Source organism: Fusarium subglutinans, assembly GCF_013396075.1.
Source record: "Fusarium subglutinans strain NRRL 66333 chromosome Unknown NRRL66333_c0000057, whole genome shotgun sequence".
NCBI lineage: Eukaryota > Fungi > Ascomycota > Sordariomycetes > Hypocreales > Nectriaceae > Fusarium > Fusarium subglutinans.
The window spans coordinates 102,787-116,747 of record NW_023502120.1 but is presented as its reverse complement, the minus strand read 5'-3'; the positions used below and the strand labels follow the sequence as shown (position 1 = coordinate 116,747).

Here is a 13,961-nt window from a genome sequence, read left to right as displayed (position 1 = left end):
TCAAGTGAGGACGACTAAATACTTAACTAGCCCTGCAAGTTCACGCGTCACTTACAGGGGAGAGGCAGCACAGTTACGTATCTTTATCGGGCTGTAATCTGTATGATGCAAGTGGAAGGGAGGGGGAGGGGCTCCCGTTCTTGTCGGAGTGGAGGGGGGGGCTTCTAGTGCAGTGCAGTAGGTAGAGTTACATACGGTTCCTGCCCATCAGGAATGACCTTGGGTTAGTTTGGAAAAAAGATGGGCTGGGCTCCTTTTTTACTGCATTCAAGACCTGTAGCATCTGATCTGAGCTGATTTGATTTGACTGACGTGAGTACGGGCACCTAAAGTTCCAGGCCCTCTCACGGATACCTTTACCATACCTTATACCCAGTCCAGCTGAGGTACCGTACCGTATTAAAGTTACACATCATACATTCACCATCGTCATCAACGAGACTCTTTTTTCTCTCACTCTCTGTTTTTCTCCATCATCTTGTTTTTTACCGCTGTTGGTCTCAGTTACTGTACGCCCAATATTTACTCCTTTCAGGCGCCAACACTCAACTTTAGGTTCAACAACGAGAATACGCAGCTCAGACCCGACGCTGTTTCACTTTTGATTCATCGCTACTCAACGTCGTTGTTTGTTGCACGATGCCTTCTCCCAAGCAAAGAAAGGTCGCTATTGTCGGCAGCCGCTCAGTCGGTCAGTATTTCTCAATTTCCTCTCTTGATCATTTATTCAACAGATGGCGATTTAATTCCGAATGCTCAATTACTTTTGCTGACGATGGATACATCACAGGCAAGTCGTCTCTGGCGGTGCGGTTCGTCGATGGCCACTTCGTCGACAGCTACTATCCCACGATTGAGAATACCTTCAGCAAGATGATCAAGTACAAGGGCCAAGATTACTCAACCGAGATCGTCGACACAGCGGGTCAGGACGAGTACAGCATCCTCAACTCCAAGCACTTTATCGGCATCCATGGCTACATGCTCGTTTATTCAGTATCATCGCTGCCATCCTTCGAGATGGTGCAAGTCATTCGCGAGAAGATCCTCAACCACCTGGTAAGTGCTCCCAGAGCCCGAAACAAGCAACCCGTAAGCTGATTCACCAATGTTAGGGCACCGAGTCAGTCCCCATCTGCATCGTCGGCAACAAGAGCGACTTGCGCCCCGAGCAACGACAGGTGACACCCGAAGACGGACAGAAGCTCTCGGAGAAGATACAATGCGGCTGGACCGAGGCGAGCGCGCGATACAACGAGAACGTGGGCAAGGCTTTCGAGCTCTTGATCGGACAGATTGAGAAGTCACAGAACCCGGGCGAGGCTCCGGCCAAGAGCAATTGCATTCTGATGTAAACAATAATTGCGAATGCTGTTCAAAGAGGCATGATTGTCATTCTTGCCCGACAATCACGATCACGATGATGACGGTTCAGTCTTCTCAGGCCGCGGGGCGGTCCACAAGTTCTGACCAGGCCAGGCCAGGCCGTCCCACGATGGGCGGCTGGCAGTCAGTCACAGTCTCAGTCTCAGTCTCAGTCACAGTAACAGGGGTCACAAGGTGATTCGGGGCTGAGACAACAGGGGCTTTGAATAGGGTGCCCTCTTTTGGTTAAATTCTCCGTTGCTGTCTATCAGAAAGGGTGTCAAGTTGTACCATGTCGATGTCTAACTACCAAGCTTTTGGTGTGTTATTTTCTTTCTCGTTTTGCCTGCCTTAACAACTAGAGTACATGGTTCAAATCAACGGAGGGGTCCAGGTCAGGTCATGAGGTTTTTGGGATTGGTTGCTTGCTTACCTACTACTAGAAAATTTCTGTTGTACTGTGCTATCTCTGACTGACTGACTGACTTACTTGGTTGGTGAATGTCCTGATTCATGACCGCTTGAATGACTGACTGACTGATGGAGGAGATTGAGTGACACTTGCAAGGATCGGATGTATCGAGCTGCAACTACCGATACGTACCTTGTTTAGAGCGAGTTTCTAGAACAAATCCAAGGCACCAGATTCTCGGTGTCGTTGATAATTGGTTCCCAACAACTCGTGATGCCTTGTTAGTTTGGCTAACTCACTTAGTTCTTTAAATCCCTCCCTCCCTCCCTCCCTCCTCCATGAGCGGTCTGCCTTGTCCTGTACTGTATGTTACTGTGTGATCCATTGGGACGGGAACTTGACTCTATTCGGATGGTCCCGCTATACAATGCAATAGGGTATCATCCGGACGCTATCGAGAGATCCGCGGTCTTTGTTGTGGTACTGACGTTGCGCCATGTGGTTTGTGACTGACTGGCTGACTGACTTGGCGTTGCTGTATGTATGCGTGTATTTGCTGTGTTTGCATTTTGAGCGTGTAACCGTAAATAATAAGACTTAAGCTATAGTGGTCGGTGTTGTTCAAGCTACAGCTGAATGGCTGTATTTCTTAGGCTGTGCCCTTCCCGTGGTTTGACTTTGAATACGCTGTGAGACCCTGGAGACGTGGTACGTGGTACGTGTACCGCCATCACAGCCTCACTCACGGACTCACACTGAATCACACACACACACTTACTCTCTCTCTCACCGCGCTCAACTCTTTCTTTGTTCTTGACCTTAATCACTCCAAATTTGTGACAGCCAAAAACAATTGCTGCACCTGAAAACTCATAGACACATAGATCTTGCCTTGTTCTCTACCTCTCATTTTAAACCACTCTCACTTCGCTCCTAAACCCAACCTTTCTCATCTCATCCCTCGTCTTAATTCATGAAATAATCAAACACCATGTCCAACTCGGATCCTTGCCCCTTCTGCGGCTTCAAGCCGGGCCAAGGCGAATATGAACTCATTCTAGTGTGTCTCTCTCACCGATCTTTCTTTCCCACCGCTTGAGTTGAGTTTAGCTGAGACTAAGACATTCATCCCCGTGACTAGCACATAGAGCAGCAACACCCAGACGCTGACGGCTCAACACCCACCACCTCCGGAGACACCATTTCGTGTCCAGAAGGTTGCGGTGAGATCCTTCGGCTGGACGAGCTAGCTTATCATCTCGAGCTTCACGAGCTTGAGGCGCAGGACGCCACGCCCACGCCCACGCCCGAGCCAGGGCCAGGCCCGGAACAGAATCCCGCTGTGGCTCGGAAGCCGGAGCCGGAGCCGTCGTCAAGAGAGAGAGACCGGAAGCACAAGAAAGTCAGCCCTATCCAGGCCTGGAAGGACCTCTTTTCTGGCCGTAGCTCTCATGCGAGGGAGAGTAACGGTAGCAGTAGTAGGACACGGCACAAGACCAAGAGGGAGGATGCTGGTATCACCAAGACTACCAGCAGAGGCTCTTCAAGTCGCGATAAGAATGGTGAACGAGCTAAATCCAACGTTCGTCTGGGGGTGAGATATTGCATGATTCTCGATACTTATGATGTAGTGACTAACACGAGAGTAGAAGTCCGATCTTGGCAGATTTGCCCATGAGAGAAATATGCCCCCTTGGCTTGTAGACCTTCTTAAGGATGAAGGTCAGGTTGTCAATGATGGTGAGTACTATCTAGTAACGTTCCCCAGCAGCAGCTAACGATCTCAGGTGTTCTGCCTGTTCTAAGTCAGCTTCTTGAGCAAAGTCCTTCAACGCAGTATGCTTACCTGTGTCACCCTGCGGTGCAACATGTTTCCAAATTGAGACGAGAAGGTGAGTCTATGAATGCTGTGTAATCTGAAGTGTCTGACAAGTGATAGGCGGTTTCTGTGGTTATCGAAACATCCAGATGCTAACTTCAAACATCATCGCTGCTCCGAGAGAAGGTTCAAATCACTTTGGACGCACCTTTCCTTCCATCTTTCAGATCCAAGATCTCATCGAGAATGCATGGGACATGGGTATCAATGCCCAAGGAAGAGCAGAGACTGGGGGCATTAAGGGGACGAGAAAATACATTGGTACACCAGAGGTATGCAACATCTCTTCTTATATGGAGTCGGTTGATTAACAAGAACCAGGCACAGGCTGTGTTTCTCAGCTTGGAGATACCGTAAGTTTACCATCATCATACGAAACTCGACAGGCAACTAACAGCAACAGTTGCTCCGTTCAAGCATTTAAGGATCAGGAACGCGGCAGGTCGAAACAACGTCTCTTTGAAGCTATCGAAGGATACTTTCGAGGAGGTATCACAAGCGTCGAAGACCGAATTCACCATACGGAACTGCCACCAATCTATCTACAGCACCCAGGTAAGAGCATCTCGAGCCACCAACAGTCCCACCAGAGGCTAATGTAGACAGGCCACTCTTTGACAATTGTCGGCTTCGAGAGGCAAATGGACGGTCAAGCGAATCTATTGGTTTTCGATCCCAGTTTTCGTGATTCTACGAAGGTCCGAAACCTCATCGGCAGGACATTTCGTCAGAAGCCCTCCTCGATCGACAGTTTCTTGCAACCATATCGTCGAGGCTCCCACTACTTTCGCAAGTATAACCAGTATGAAGTACTCTAGTAAGTAATCCCGTTCCTGACTGCATCTAATCTTTATACTTATAAGACTCTAGCCTCACAAAGTACGCCGCCGTATCATAGTTCACAGCAATCTACTGCTGGTCCTTGAACCAAGCCTGGAGCTTGGCCAGAGCTCGGCCACGGTGGGAGATCTTGTTCTTCTCTGCCTTGTCCATCTCAGCAAAGCTATAAGAGTTAGCAGAGATCATCGTTCGGGTTCAAACTTTACATACGTTTGACCCTCATACTCGAAGACGGCATCCCATCCTATTCATATGTCAGCATGTGCTCTATGTATTCTCTTCACAGCACATACCGAAATCGGGAGGTCCACGGGGAGGCACGATCTTGCCCTGTATCACATATCAGCACAGCCAGGGTGAAGGGACTCAAGGGTTTCTTACTGGGCAACGGCCTTGGAACAGAATGACCTTCTCACCCGGTCCAGCACAGTACCCAAAAGTGCAGACAGCCTCAGCGGACTTATCAGTGTAAGCAGCCAACAGGTTGTTCAAGCCCTGATGACCGATCGAGGTCATAAACCACTTGCTTTACAGCCATCAGCATTCATGTTTCTCAGCGTTTTAGCATCGAAACTCACATGTACGCTCCAGGGAGACCGCTCAGAGCGTTATAGCACAGAGCCGTATCTTCAACCAGCACGGGGCCTTTGACCTGTATTTTATTGTTAAACACATTCATTTTATTTACAGCGTTTGTAGGATAGATAAGATAGTCAACATACCAGATCAGCAGCTCTACGGCACTTTGATTCCGTAACCTCCTCAAGTGTGCCTTGAACCTCCTCGAGATCGATAGATTTGCTCAGAACCTCGATTTCAGGCTCGAGAATGGCCTTGACCTCGCGCAACTTGTTGGCGTTGCCGGTGATGAAGTTGACCTTGTGTGCAGCCATGTTGACCAAAGCAAAGTAGAGAATTTACCGACTGGATAACTATGACCTTGAAAGAGAAATAGCCGCTGGGGATAATCAAGCTGAACAATAGGCTCCCCACTATGACTGTGATTGTTTTGCCCATCAAAATATGCACTTACTCAGCACGAAACCACCAGTAGAACGATTCGTGTCAATTCATAGCCTGCCCTACCTATCTAGGCTTGCATCTAAAAATCTATTTTCACCAACCGAGTCCACGCTTCAGAATATCCCACGCCCATAGCTAAAGACTTTTGTAGTAACCCCCTGTAGCAAATATCCATCCCTTTTATGTTGTCTCTGGAGCTTAGTTATTCCTCGTTGTTGTCCTTCTTCCACTGATCAAGCCAAGCCACTATACGATCAACGTTTGTGTCCATCTCATCAGATGTGTTGCTTGTCAGTTCAATGACAATCTCCTCGTCGAAAGCCTCATGAGCTTCTTGGAGGAGAACTTCCATGATCTCAGAGTCGATGTTTTCTTGGAGCTTGGACTCGGGGTAGTTTCTGAAGTACAGAGTTAGTAAATGTGTGGTTCCCTGCTCAAGGCCAGAACGGAATGACAAGAGCTGTGTGGTGAGCAATATACCTTGTGATGAGGCGATCGTAGTGTGTTGATGAGTCAACTCGAAGCACAACAACTAGATCTATCCAGCTCTTGGGAAACAGATCACAGGCGTGCCAGTCAATAATGCATCCACCAGCCTTGACATCGTCCTCAATAGCATCTAGTAACTGTAATGATATCAGCACAAATTCTCATCCTCTTCCCCAAATTAGTTCTGGATGATATAGTAATCTCTCACCTTGTCCTCATCCACAATAAAGCTGTGAAACTCATCGCTCCAACCCTCATGACACTCCTTGTCCTTCACTACTTGGTTCACTGAGAGATGGCGCAGTCCAGTTCGCTCTGCGAGAGCCTCACAGTGAGTTGTCTTTCCGACACCGGGCGTGCCCGTAATAATGATATTAGGCAGTTTTCGTGTGGTCATTTTGGCTGCTTTGTCGTCTGTATACAAGGTTGCAGAGATTGATGGGCTCTTCAGTTTGGGTAACCTTCAAAATGCTGCTATGCAGAGAAATTCCATGCAACTAAAGAGGTGATAGATTCGATAGTTGCATCACCACTTCAACACTCTACGACAATCACAGATGATATCTTCAATAGCACTTGAGTAGTGAATAAATAACCACGATATCGCTTCGTACTCTCATCTCTCGGACTCTCCAATACAGCCGTATCTCATCTTACAAAATAGAGTCGAGTATAAATATCCTCACCGGCTTGCGGAGAGGTGAAATATGTTCTCGCTCAGTATACATGATGCCGTCCAGATACAAGGAGAATACCCTCCCTCAGATCTGTTTTCAGTTACACGCCGCCATTAGAAAATTCGACATCAAACACCCTGAAAATGCGGCCTCTATCCCTTATGTGCGTTCGAAATGCCTGATCATTATCCCCTACGACTCTGTTTCCACCTCATCAACGCCGGCGAGCTCATGATGTCGTGGCTGCCCGTCTTCATAATCTTCGCCATCAGTATAGTCGAACTTCTCTTGCTGTGCAATGGCTTGTGCCGACACGATCTCGGCTAGCCTCTTAAGACGAGGAGTCTGGAGCCCTGAGACAAGTTAGCTTGCAATATTTGTAGTAGCTTGTTCGTTTTACTTACAAGAAGGAGTATAGGTCTCAAGTGCAGTGATGACTCGAGGCTCGGCAATCTCATAAGGGCCACTGTCGTCCATGTCGACGGCTTGTAGGAGAAGAACATCGCTCTTCTCCGTCACGCGCGACGCAACAGCCTTCATGATCTCGCCATTGATAGGCTGCTCGTAATCGGCAACCAAGTATTGGTTGAGCAGCTTCTGGATCTGGTTTGGTGATAGCCTACAGTCATTAGTATGCGAGTTAGACCAGATGGACATCACTACTTACATCCAGCAAATGTCCTGAATGATTTCTATGTCATTCAGGGTGGCCTTCTTGAGTTGAAGAAGCTTGGTTGCTTGCTGTGCGGTTGTTAGTTTTGTCCTTGTCTCAGTGAGTAGGTAGAACGTACCATCAGATGCTCCAGCTGGAGCGTACCCTCGGGCATATCGTGGCTCTTGCACCACTCCTCGATACGGGTGATGTTGTAGTTGATCTGGAGACCACGCTTCCATGAGAGGAAGTTTCGTCGCATGAGCAGGTCATTGAACGCTGTCACACCCACCAATCGCAGAAGCTCAGTGATGGTCTGTGTGATAATGGAGTCCTCCAAGTAGTAAGCCTTCATGGCACGGAAGACGCTGTTCAGCAAGCTGAGCAGGTTGTCCATGCTGTAAGCGGGGGTTGAGTTCGATTGCAGGAGCTTGCCCAAGAATCGGCTGCTTTCGTTGGTAACGAAACCAGGGAGAGACTGGGACTCGATGATGGCGGGAATAATCATCTTATGCAACTTCTTCTTCAACACCTTCATCCAAGTGTGGTAGATGTTAAACTCCAAGCTCTCGAGATCGTGCTTGACGATCTCCAGAAGACGATCGTACTCATAATTGTCCGACTTCTGAGCCTCATACCAGTCCTCGGCGAGGAATACAAACGACAACATCTCATGGACGTTGGACAGCCAGAAGGCGCCGGGGTTGATGGCCTCGTCGCCGTCGTGCTGCATCACCTCCTGTTGGATGGACTGCATCACGTTGGCCAAGAAACGTTCCGACTCCTTCACAAAGCCGTTGTTCCACATCTCGGATGTAACCAAGTTGATGAGATATGAAGGGAAGAGTACCTCCTTGTCCGAGGGAGGAGGAGTGCTGCTGGGTGAGGGGATCTTGAGGTTTCGGATCAATCCCATTGTTACCTCCTCATTGAGGCCATCCTCGTCCGCGAGAAGCGTCTCAAGTTCCATCTCGATATTATCAACGCCAGGTAGGAAGGTCGAGCCAGAAAGGTTCTGGCGATGCGCCGTGCCAGTAACAGCCATGGAAACCGGCCGAGGGTTATAAGTACCGCTAAAGCGATCAAGCTCCCGTGGCTCCGCACCGGCACTCCGACGCTTAGGCTTCTTGGACGAGACGAGGTTGATGAGACCTGAAGGTGCTGCCGCTGCAGGCGTGGTACCATTGGCAAGCTCTCCGTTGATGGGGGCATTCCTTCGAGCCAGCTCGAGGGCATCCCGCAGAGACTCCAGCTCCTGTCTGAGACTCATGTTGTCCTTCTCGTGTTGCGTGCTTGACCTTCGGGCTGTCTCCAACTCTGAATTTGTGGCTCGCAAAGATTCCCTGAGTTCTCTCTCCTCCTCTTGCATCCTCTTGATGTTGGCCGTTGACTCGTCGAAGGCAATCTGAAGCTTCTTCATCTCGTCTTCCATAGCTTGTAGGCGGGCGACCGCGATACCTGCCTGGTTGGCTTCTGTCTGAAGCTCCTTGGTTCGGGCCTCGAGGTCGTTGTGTCGCTTCTTCCACGATTTGATCTGTCCTTCGTAGTTTTCCACTTGCGAAGCCAGACCCTTGTTCTTCTCCTTCATTGAGCCCAAAGACTGTGTCAACTCGACGACCTTGTTTTCGAGCTTGTAAGAAATCTGCTTCAAGTCACGAGCCTCCTCACGAATCTTCTTATAGTCCTTTCGAGCACTTCTTCCACGCCACAAGCTCTGAATGAGAACAACCTTGTTGCGGTATGACCTCCAGGCTCGCAATTGTCTTCGTGATCTCCAAGAACGCTGGATCTTGAGGGCAGCATTGCCGAGACGTTCCTCCATGATATTCTTTCGTCGAAGATATCCCTTGGCGGCAGACTCAAAGAGAACCATATCTTTCCGGATTTGTTGATAGGCCTTGCGTTGCTTAGATCCCTTCCATACTCGCTGGATGGTAGTGGCAGCCCTGATAGTGCGAAGCTCCTGAACCTGTTTCCTGGCCTTCCATGACCTGATAGCAGACTGAGTCATAACAATGGCATCACGGGCCTCGAGATAGCGTCGTCGGTAGTATTTGGCTCTCAAGTTCTTCTGAATCATGATAGCGCAGTCATTGAGTCGAGTGGTGCGGAGGTTCTCCAGGAAAGCAAGCATACCAGCTCGGAAGAAAATCTTGGTGAGACCAAGCTGGTACTTGTCCATACCCTTGCTGCTACTTGTTCCGAGAGCCTTCTTAAGGATAGCATCGGCCATCTCGCGGATCTCCGAAGTCCACTGATCAGACTTCACAAGCATGTAGTAACGAAGGGCAAACTCCTCATATGTCCAACGAGTAGGGTAACCAGCACAACTAATGCGAACCGTCTCAAGGACACCACAAGCACGAAGCTGGCTAAGAACCATGGGTCCCTCAAACTTCCATGCCTCCTTGGCCTCGTTAGGCTTGATACATCGGATGTAGTGGACATCAGTATTGTTGATAGTGCTCATGAGTTCGATGAGCGAAGATCGGAAAATACCTCCTAAAGTGGGCTTTCTGTTGACAGCCACGCCGATCTTCCTACCAGCGGCGGGCTTAACGGAGCTGGAGCTTGATGAGGCGGCATCCTTTTCTCGTACAGCTGAGGCTGCATCAAGAACAGTCTTCAAGAACTCGTTGCCTGTGGCACGCAGGACAGCCATGTGCTCGTCGGGGACAGTATCTCGGTTCTTCTCAATGAAGCCCTCGGATTCGTAGGTAACGTCAATGGCATAATGGCAAACGGTGAAAGCAGACTTGCCAAACCGAGGCTTCTTGTAGAACTTGTGCTTGTCGGGAGTAAAATTGTGGTGAAGCTTAGTAACGAACTGCTCATCAGAACCCATGGGAAGACGAGACTCTTCATCAAGCAGAGACAGAATACCCATGCGACCCTCAATCAGGTCGATACAAGGCTGGTTGTCGGAGAAGTCGATGAAGGTCCAGTCAATCTCTTCCCTGAGGTATTCCTCTTGCTCCAGCTTGAAAACGTGCTGGTTGAATTCCTGCTGGAGCTTTTCGTTGGCATAGTTAATACAGAACTGTTCGAAAGAGTTCTTGGCGAAATGCTCGAAACCATAAATATCCAAAACACCAATAAATGAGACAACTCTGTTCAACACTTCCTCAGCAGCCAAACTATGGTTGATGACATCGACAAGCCAGTCGAACAAGCTTGAGTAGATGAACTTGGCAACCGAGTCTCGAACAACGATAGCCTGCGCTTGGCTGAGATTGGAGGTGATCTTCTCGCCACGGGTAACAAGCTGCTTCTTGACTATCCAACGGGCAAACTCCTCGGCCTTGACACCGAGAATGGCACAAGCACGCTCCAAAGAAGGTTCGTTGGGTGCCAAAACACTGTCGTTGCGCGATGCAGTGATCTTCACGTTTCCGAGATGCAAAAGACCAGCCAACAGCTTGAAGATGTCGGCCTGCTGGGCATCTGTGACACCAATTGTTGACAGCGACTTCTTGGTAGCCTCGAACTCGGCCTTGTCGTCGACACCGTCGATTGTTGGGCAGTTTCCTTGGTTCAAGTACTCGAACTCCTCGATAGGTAGCAGGTTAAGCTCCTCGCGCTGTTGCTCTGACGCACCAGCGACAAGCTGGTAGAAAATGTGGTAGTTTCGCTCCTTGAGGGGCTGGAAAACCAATCGAGAACGCTCGAGAAGATATGTCCTGATCTTGGCACCGATAATATTTGTGTGCTCGTCAAACATAATCTCAATGTACTTTCCGAATCGTGACGAGTTATCGTTTCGAGTCGTCTTGGCGTTACCGAACGCTTCCATGATAGGGTTAGTCGCAAGGATCTGCTCTTCCGTCTCACTCATGGACTCGGCTCCTCGTTTGGAGCGTCCACCAGGGTTATCGGGCGACTCTCTGGTAGCGAAGTATCGCATGATGTACTTGGCACTGACAGTCTTGCCAGCACCAGACTCTCCGGAGACAACTACTGTCTGGTTCTTCTTGTCGCGGACCATGTCCCTGAGCCTCATGTCAGTATGGATTCGTGTTGGCATGTGAAAGTGCACACTTACATGAAGGCCTCTTCAGCAATAGCGAACAAGTGGGGAGCTTGTGTCGCTCGCTGTCTTCCAGCATAAACCTGTACCATGCCGGGAACGTAGAGTGAATCGACTCGTGCGAAAGGATTGGTGGCAATGAGGACGATACCACTGTAGGTGTAGATCTCCTTTTGCAAGTATCGTAATCGAATCGCCTGAAGAACTACAGGGTATCAGCACTGTTGTCCAAATACCAGGGAAAGTAATCTTATGATTGACATACCAGCAGGTTCGTTAAGATGGGACAAATTTGTAAGATCGTCGCTGGCTTCGAGCATTGTCGGGTTCATAAGAGGGGGGAGAGACGGGTCGTTACCGCTCTGTAGGGCCTCCGCGGTGACCTCGATATCTTTGGTCTGTATGAGAAACATCCTGTCAGTTTCGTGGTGCCAAACGGTGAGCGCCAATGGCATCATTGAACGCATTCAAAGGGAAAACTCACGTCACCATTCTCAAGTTGGAAGGTCAGCTTGACTTTAGACCCATCAACGGTCTTGCTGATGAGTTCTGAAGCAACCCAACCCTCAGCAGTGTCTGGCTGCCAGGCTCTTGTGCCAACCTCGTAGGCCGATGCCATGATGGCGATATGACCGGGCGCAAGGCCGGTATGTGAAGCAACAGGAGGTGAATGCGACTATGTCGAAGCGGTATCGGCGATTATTGTGCTAAGGGGCTGAATGGCGGTAGGAAGCAGACATTCGCCAGCAGCTGTTTCGTAGATGAAGCAACGGGGCCTGCCGGGGGAAGATTGTGGTCGTCAAAACGCCGCTGATGACAGATGCAAAGAGGCGTTATGCGATCTTGAATCGTTGAAAGTGTGCGGTCGAACGGTTGTTGGATGCTTTGCGCAAATCGTCCAACTTTTGGGTACACCGGTGCCCCGTAATCCAAAGTACGGTGGGTGAAGGTGGGCGGTAGAAAAGGACCCTGAACCTGAAAAAGGGCGGGAGAAACGAGCTTTGTACACTCTTCCTCTCACTTCCCACACAAGGACACAAAGAACTCGCCGACAAAAAAACAGGTCGAGCAAGATTGAGTGATCGCACAAGGCAAAGACAAGTCCTTGAAGAGTAGGTCAAAAAGTTATGGATGCGGTCGGTGATGCCAGCACGCGTTTTGCTCCTGGTTGAAAGGGCCGGATGGACACTGCAGCCGCACGGGGCACGTTGGAGGTTGAGGAACAGGGGGGCGGGGCATTCGCTGTTAGAGGATTTCAGTACCTAGGGGCTCAGCCATTGGTATTTCTTCAGTGCATCACCACCATCAGAATACCAATCACGATCGTTTTAAATACCTCAAGCTCTACGACGCCCACCCAGCCTTTCAGTTCCTGGAAGCTCCTGGCTTCAGAAGAATTAGGGGCTCTCTCTACCTGGACACTCCCGCGAGCCAATGAGGGGCCGACCCGTCCGCGTCTTCGACCTTGTCTTGTCTTCCTTGGATCTGGGGTGAGAAACAAGCGAAGGACAAATGCATGCATTTTCCTACAGATAGCTCTTGGAATTGAGTCGACACTGTGTCTGTCATGCTCTACCATGCCACGGAACTGGACATGAACATCAGCCCGTGGTGAGACTGTGACTGTCACTGAGGACAGATACAAAGGAATTATTGGGGTTCGTTGGAGCTAACGCTCAAAAAATGTTACGCCGCAGGCCCCTTAATTGACATTTGACGATCAAACGCTCCGAGATCGAAATCGCACTGTCTTGATACAACTTCACCGACTGTATTTGCAGTAACTATCACAAAAGCTGTGCGTATGGGGACTGTGTAGTTACTGGACACAATGTGTATATAGTTCTAGAATATTTCAAGTTTGACCTGATGTTCTGAAAGACAAAGGTCACGATGCAATGGTTCGCCAGAGTTGACATACCAATCATCATGAACCAATTCTCTCAGACTTCAATAGTCAATCAACAAGCCCAAAGATGAAACCCGCCGGTGACATTGATGGACAAGGCCCGATCCTCCAAAAAGGAGATGCCAATTCCAAAAAATACTGGGGAATTCCTGAACCCTAGTAATCGATTAATATATCCCCACCATAACCCCAAGACTAGGAACTGAGTCCATCAAGGACATTTTTGAAGGATCAGCGAGGTACAATCATAAAAATCAGGCAGCTCGGAGGAGCTTGTTCGCCGAGGGTATCACAGATTCAACCTCGAATTCCGAAGGTACATAATCTTCTTTCAGGTCCGAATTGCCTGGGAACCACACGGCTATGCAAATGCACCTCATATCCCCAACATTTTATTATCGACAAGCCATAGATCGTTTGACGTCAAACAACTCTGCAGCTTACGCCAACAGTTGGCGAACTCTATGCATGCTTATCTCAGCCCTTACGCGGAGCTGAAGGTAACTTCTAAGTCTTCACTCTACAGAGAGAGGTACATAAAGGTCAACAAAGTGATGGATGGTCTATGGGTCCCTCGGGGTTCCCCTCTCGATTCGCACCGGATTGATCCTATTTTGGTATTCTAAGTTGCGTTGAAGCTCAAATGTTTCTGTTCGTTGAATTCATCCATGCCATATTACTCCATACA

General features: G+C 49.2%; 5 protein-coding genes across 5 annotated transcripts; 2 read left to right on the top strand and 3 right to left on the bottom strand.

Annotated features, from left to right (window-relative positions):
* Positions 1-639: 639 nt before the first annotated feature.
* On the top strand, positions 640-1,355 carry FSUBG_5687 (GTP-binding protein rhb1; the record flags this gene model as incomplete). Its single annotated transcript, XM_036683809.1, has 2 exons — positions 640-1,059; positions 1,116-1,355. 2 exons carry the CDS (start codon positions 640-642, stop codon positions 1,353-1,355), a joined length of 660 nt encoding a protein of 219 aa, XP_036538821.1.
* A 1,413-nt stretch (positions 1,356-2,768) lies between these two features.
* FSUBG_5686 (zinc finger with UFM1-specific peptidase domain protein) lies at positions 2,769-4,554 on the top strand (the record flags this gene model as incomplete). Its single annotated transcript, XM_036683808.1, has 9 exons — positions 2,769-2,837; positions 2,931-3,371; positions 3,427-3,517; positions 3,565-3,669; positions 3,717-3,928; positions 3,978-4,009; positions 4,060-4,211; positions 4,263-4,473; positions 4,527-4,554. 9 exons carry the CDS (start codon positions 2,769-2,771, stop codon positions 4,552-4,554), a joined length of 1,341 nt encoding a protein of 446 aa, XP_036538820.1.
* Positions 4,555-4,565: 11 nt separating this feature from the next.
* Positions 4,566-5,389, bottom strand: FSUBG_5685 (Ham1 family; the record flags this gene model as incomplete). The annotated part of the gene is made up of 6 exons (XM_036683807.1): positions 4,566-4,659; positions 4,707-4,740; positions 4,790-4,826; positions 4,878-5,022; positions 5,075-5,148; positions 5,219-5,389. The coding sequence occupies 6 exons, from the start codon at positions 5,387-5,389 to the stop codon at positions 4,566-4,568; spliced, it is 555 nt and encodes a 184-aa protein (XP_036538819.1).
* Positions 5,390-5,721: 332 nt separating this feature from the next.
* FSUBG_5684 (dTMP kinase) lies at positions 5,722-6,405 on the bottom strand (the record flags this gene model as incomplete). Its single annotated transcript, XM_036683806.1, has 3 exons — positions 5,722-5,917; positions 6,000-6,145; positions 6,217-6,405. 3 exons carry the CDS (start codon positions 6,403-6,405, stop codon positions 5,722-5,724), a joined length of 531 nt encoding a protein of 176 aa, XP_036538818.1.
* A 472-nt stretch (positions 6,406-6,877) lies between these two features.
* On the bottom strand, positions 6,878-11,983 carry FSUBG_5683 (myosin MYO2; the record flags this gene model as incomplete). The annotated part of the gene is made up of 7 exons (XM_036683805.1): positions 6,878-7,038; positions 7,090-7,304; positions 7,353-7,426; positions 7,477-11,326; positions 11,380-11,569; positions 11,630-11,762; positions 11,849-11,983. 7 exons carry the CDS (start codon positions 11,981-11,983, stop codon positions 6,878-6,880), a joined length of 4,758 nt encoding a protein of 1,585 aa, XP_036538817.1.
* Positions 11,984-13,961: the final 1,978 nt, after the last annotated feature.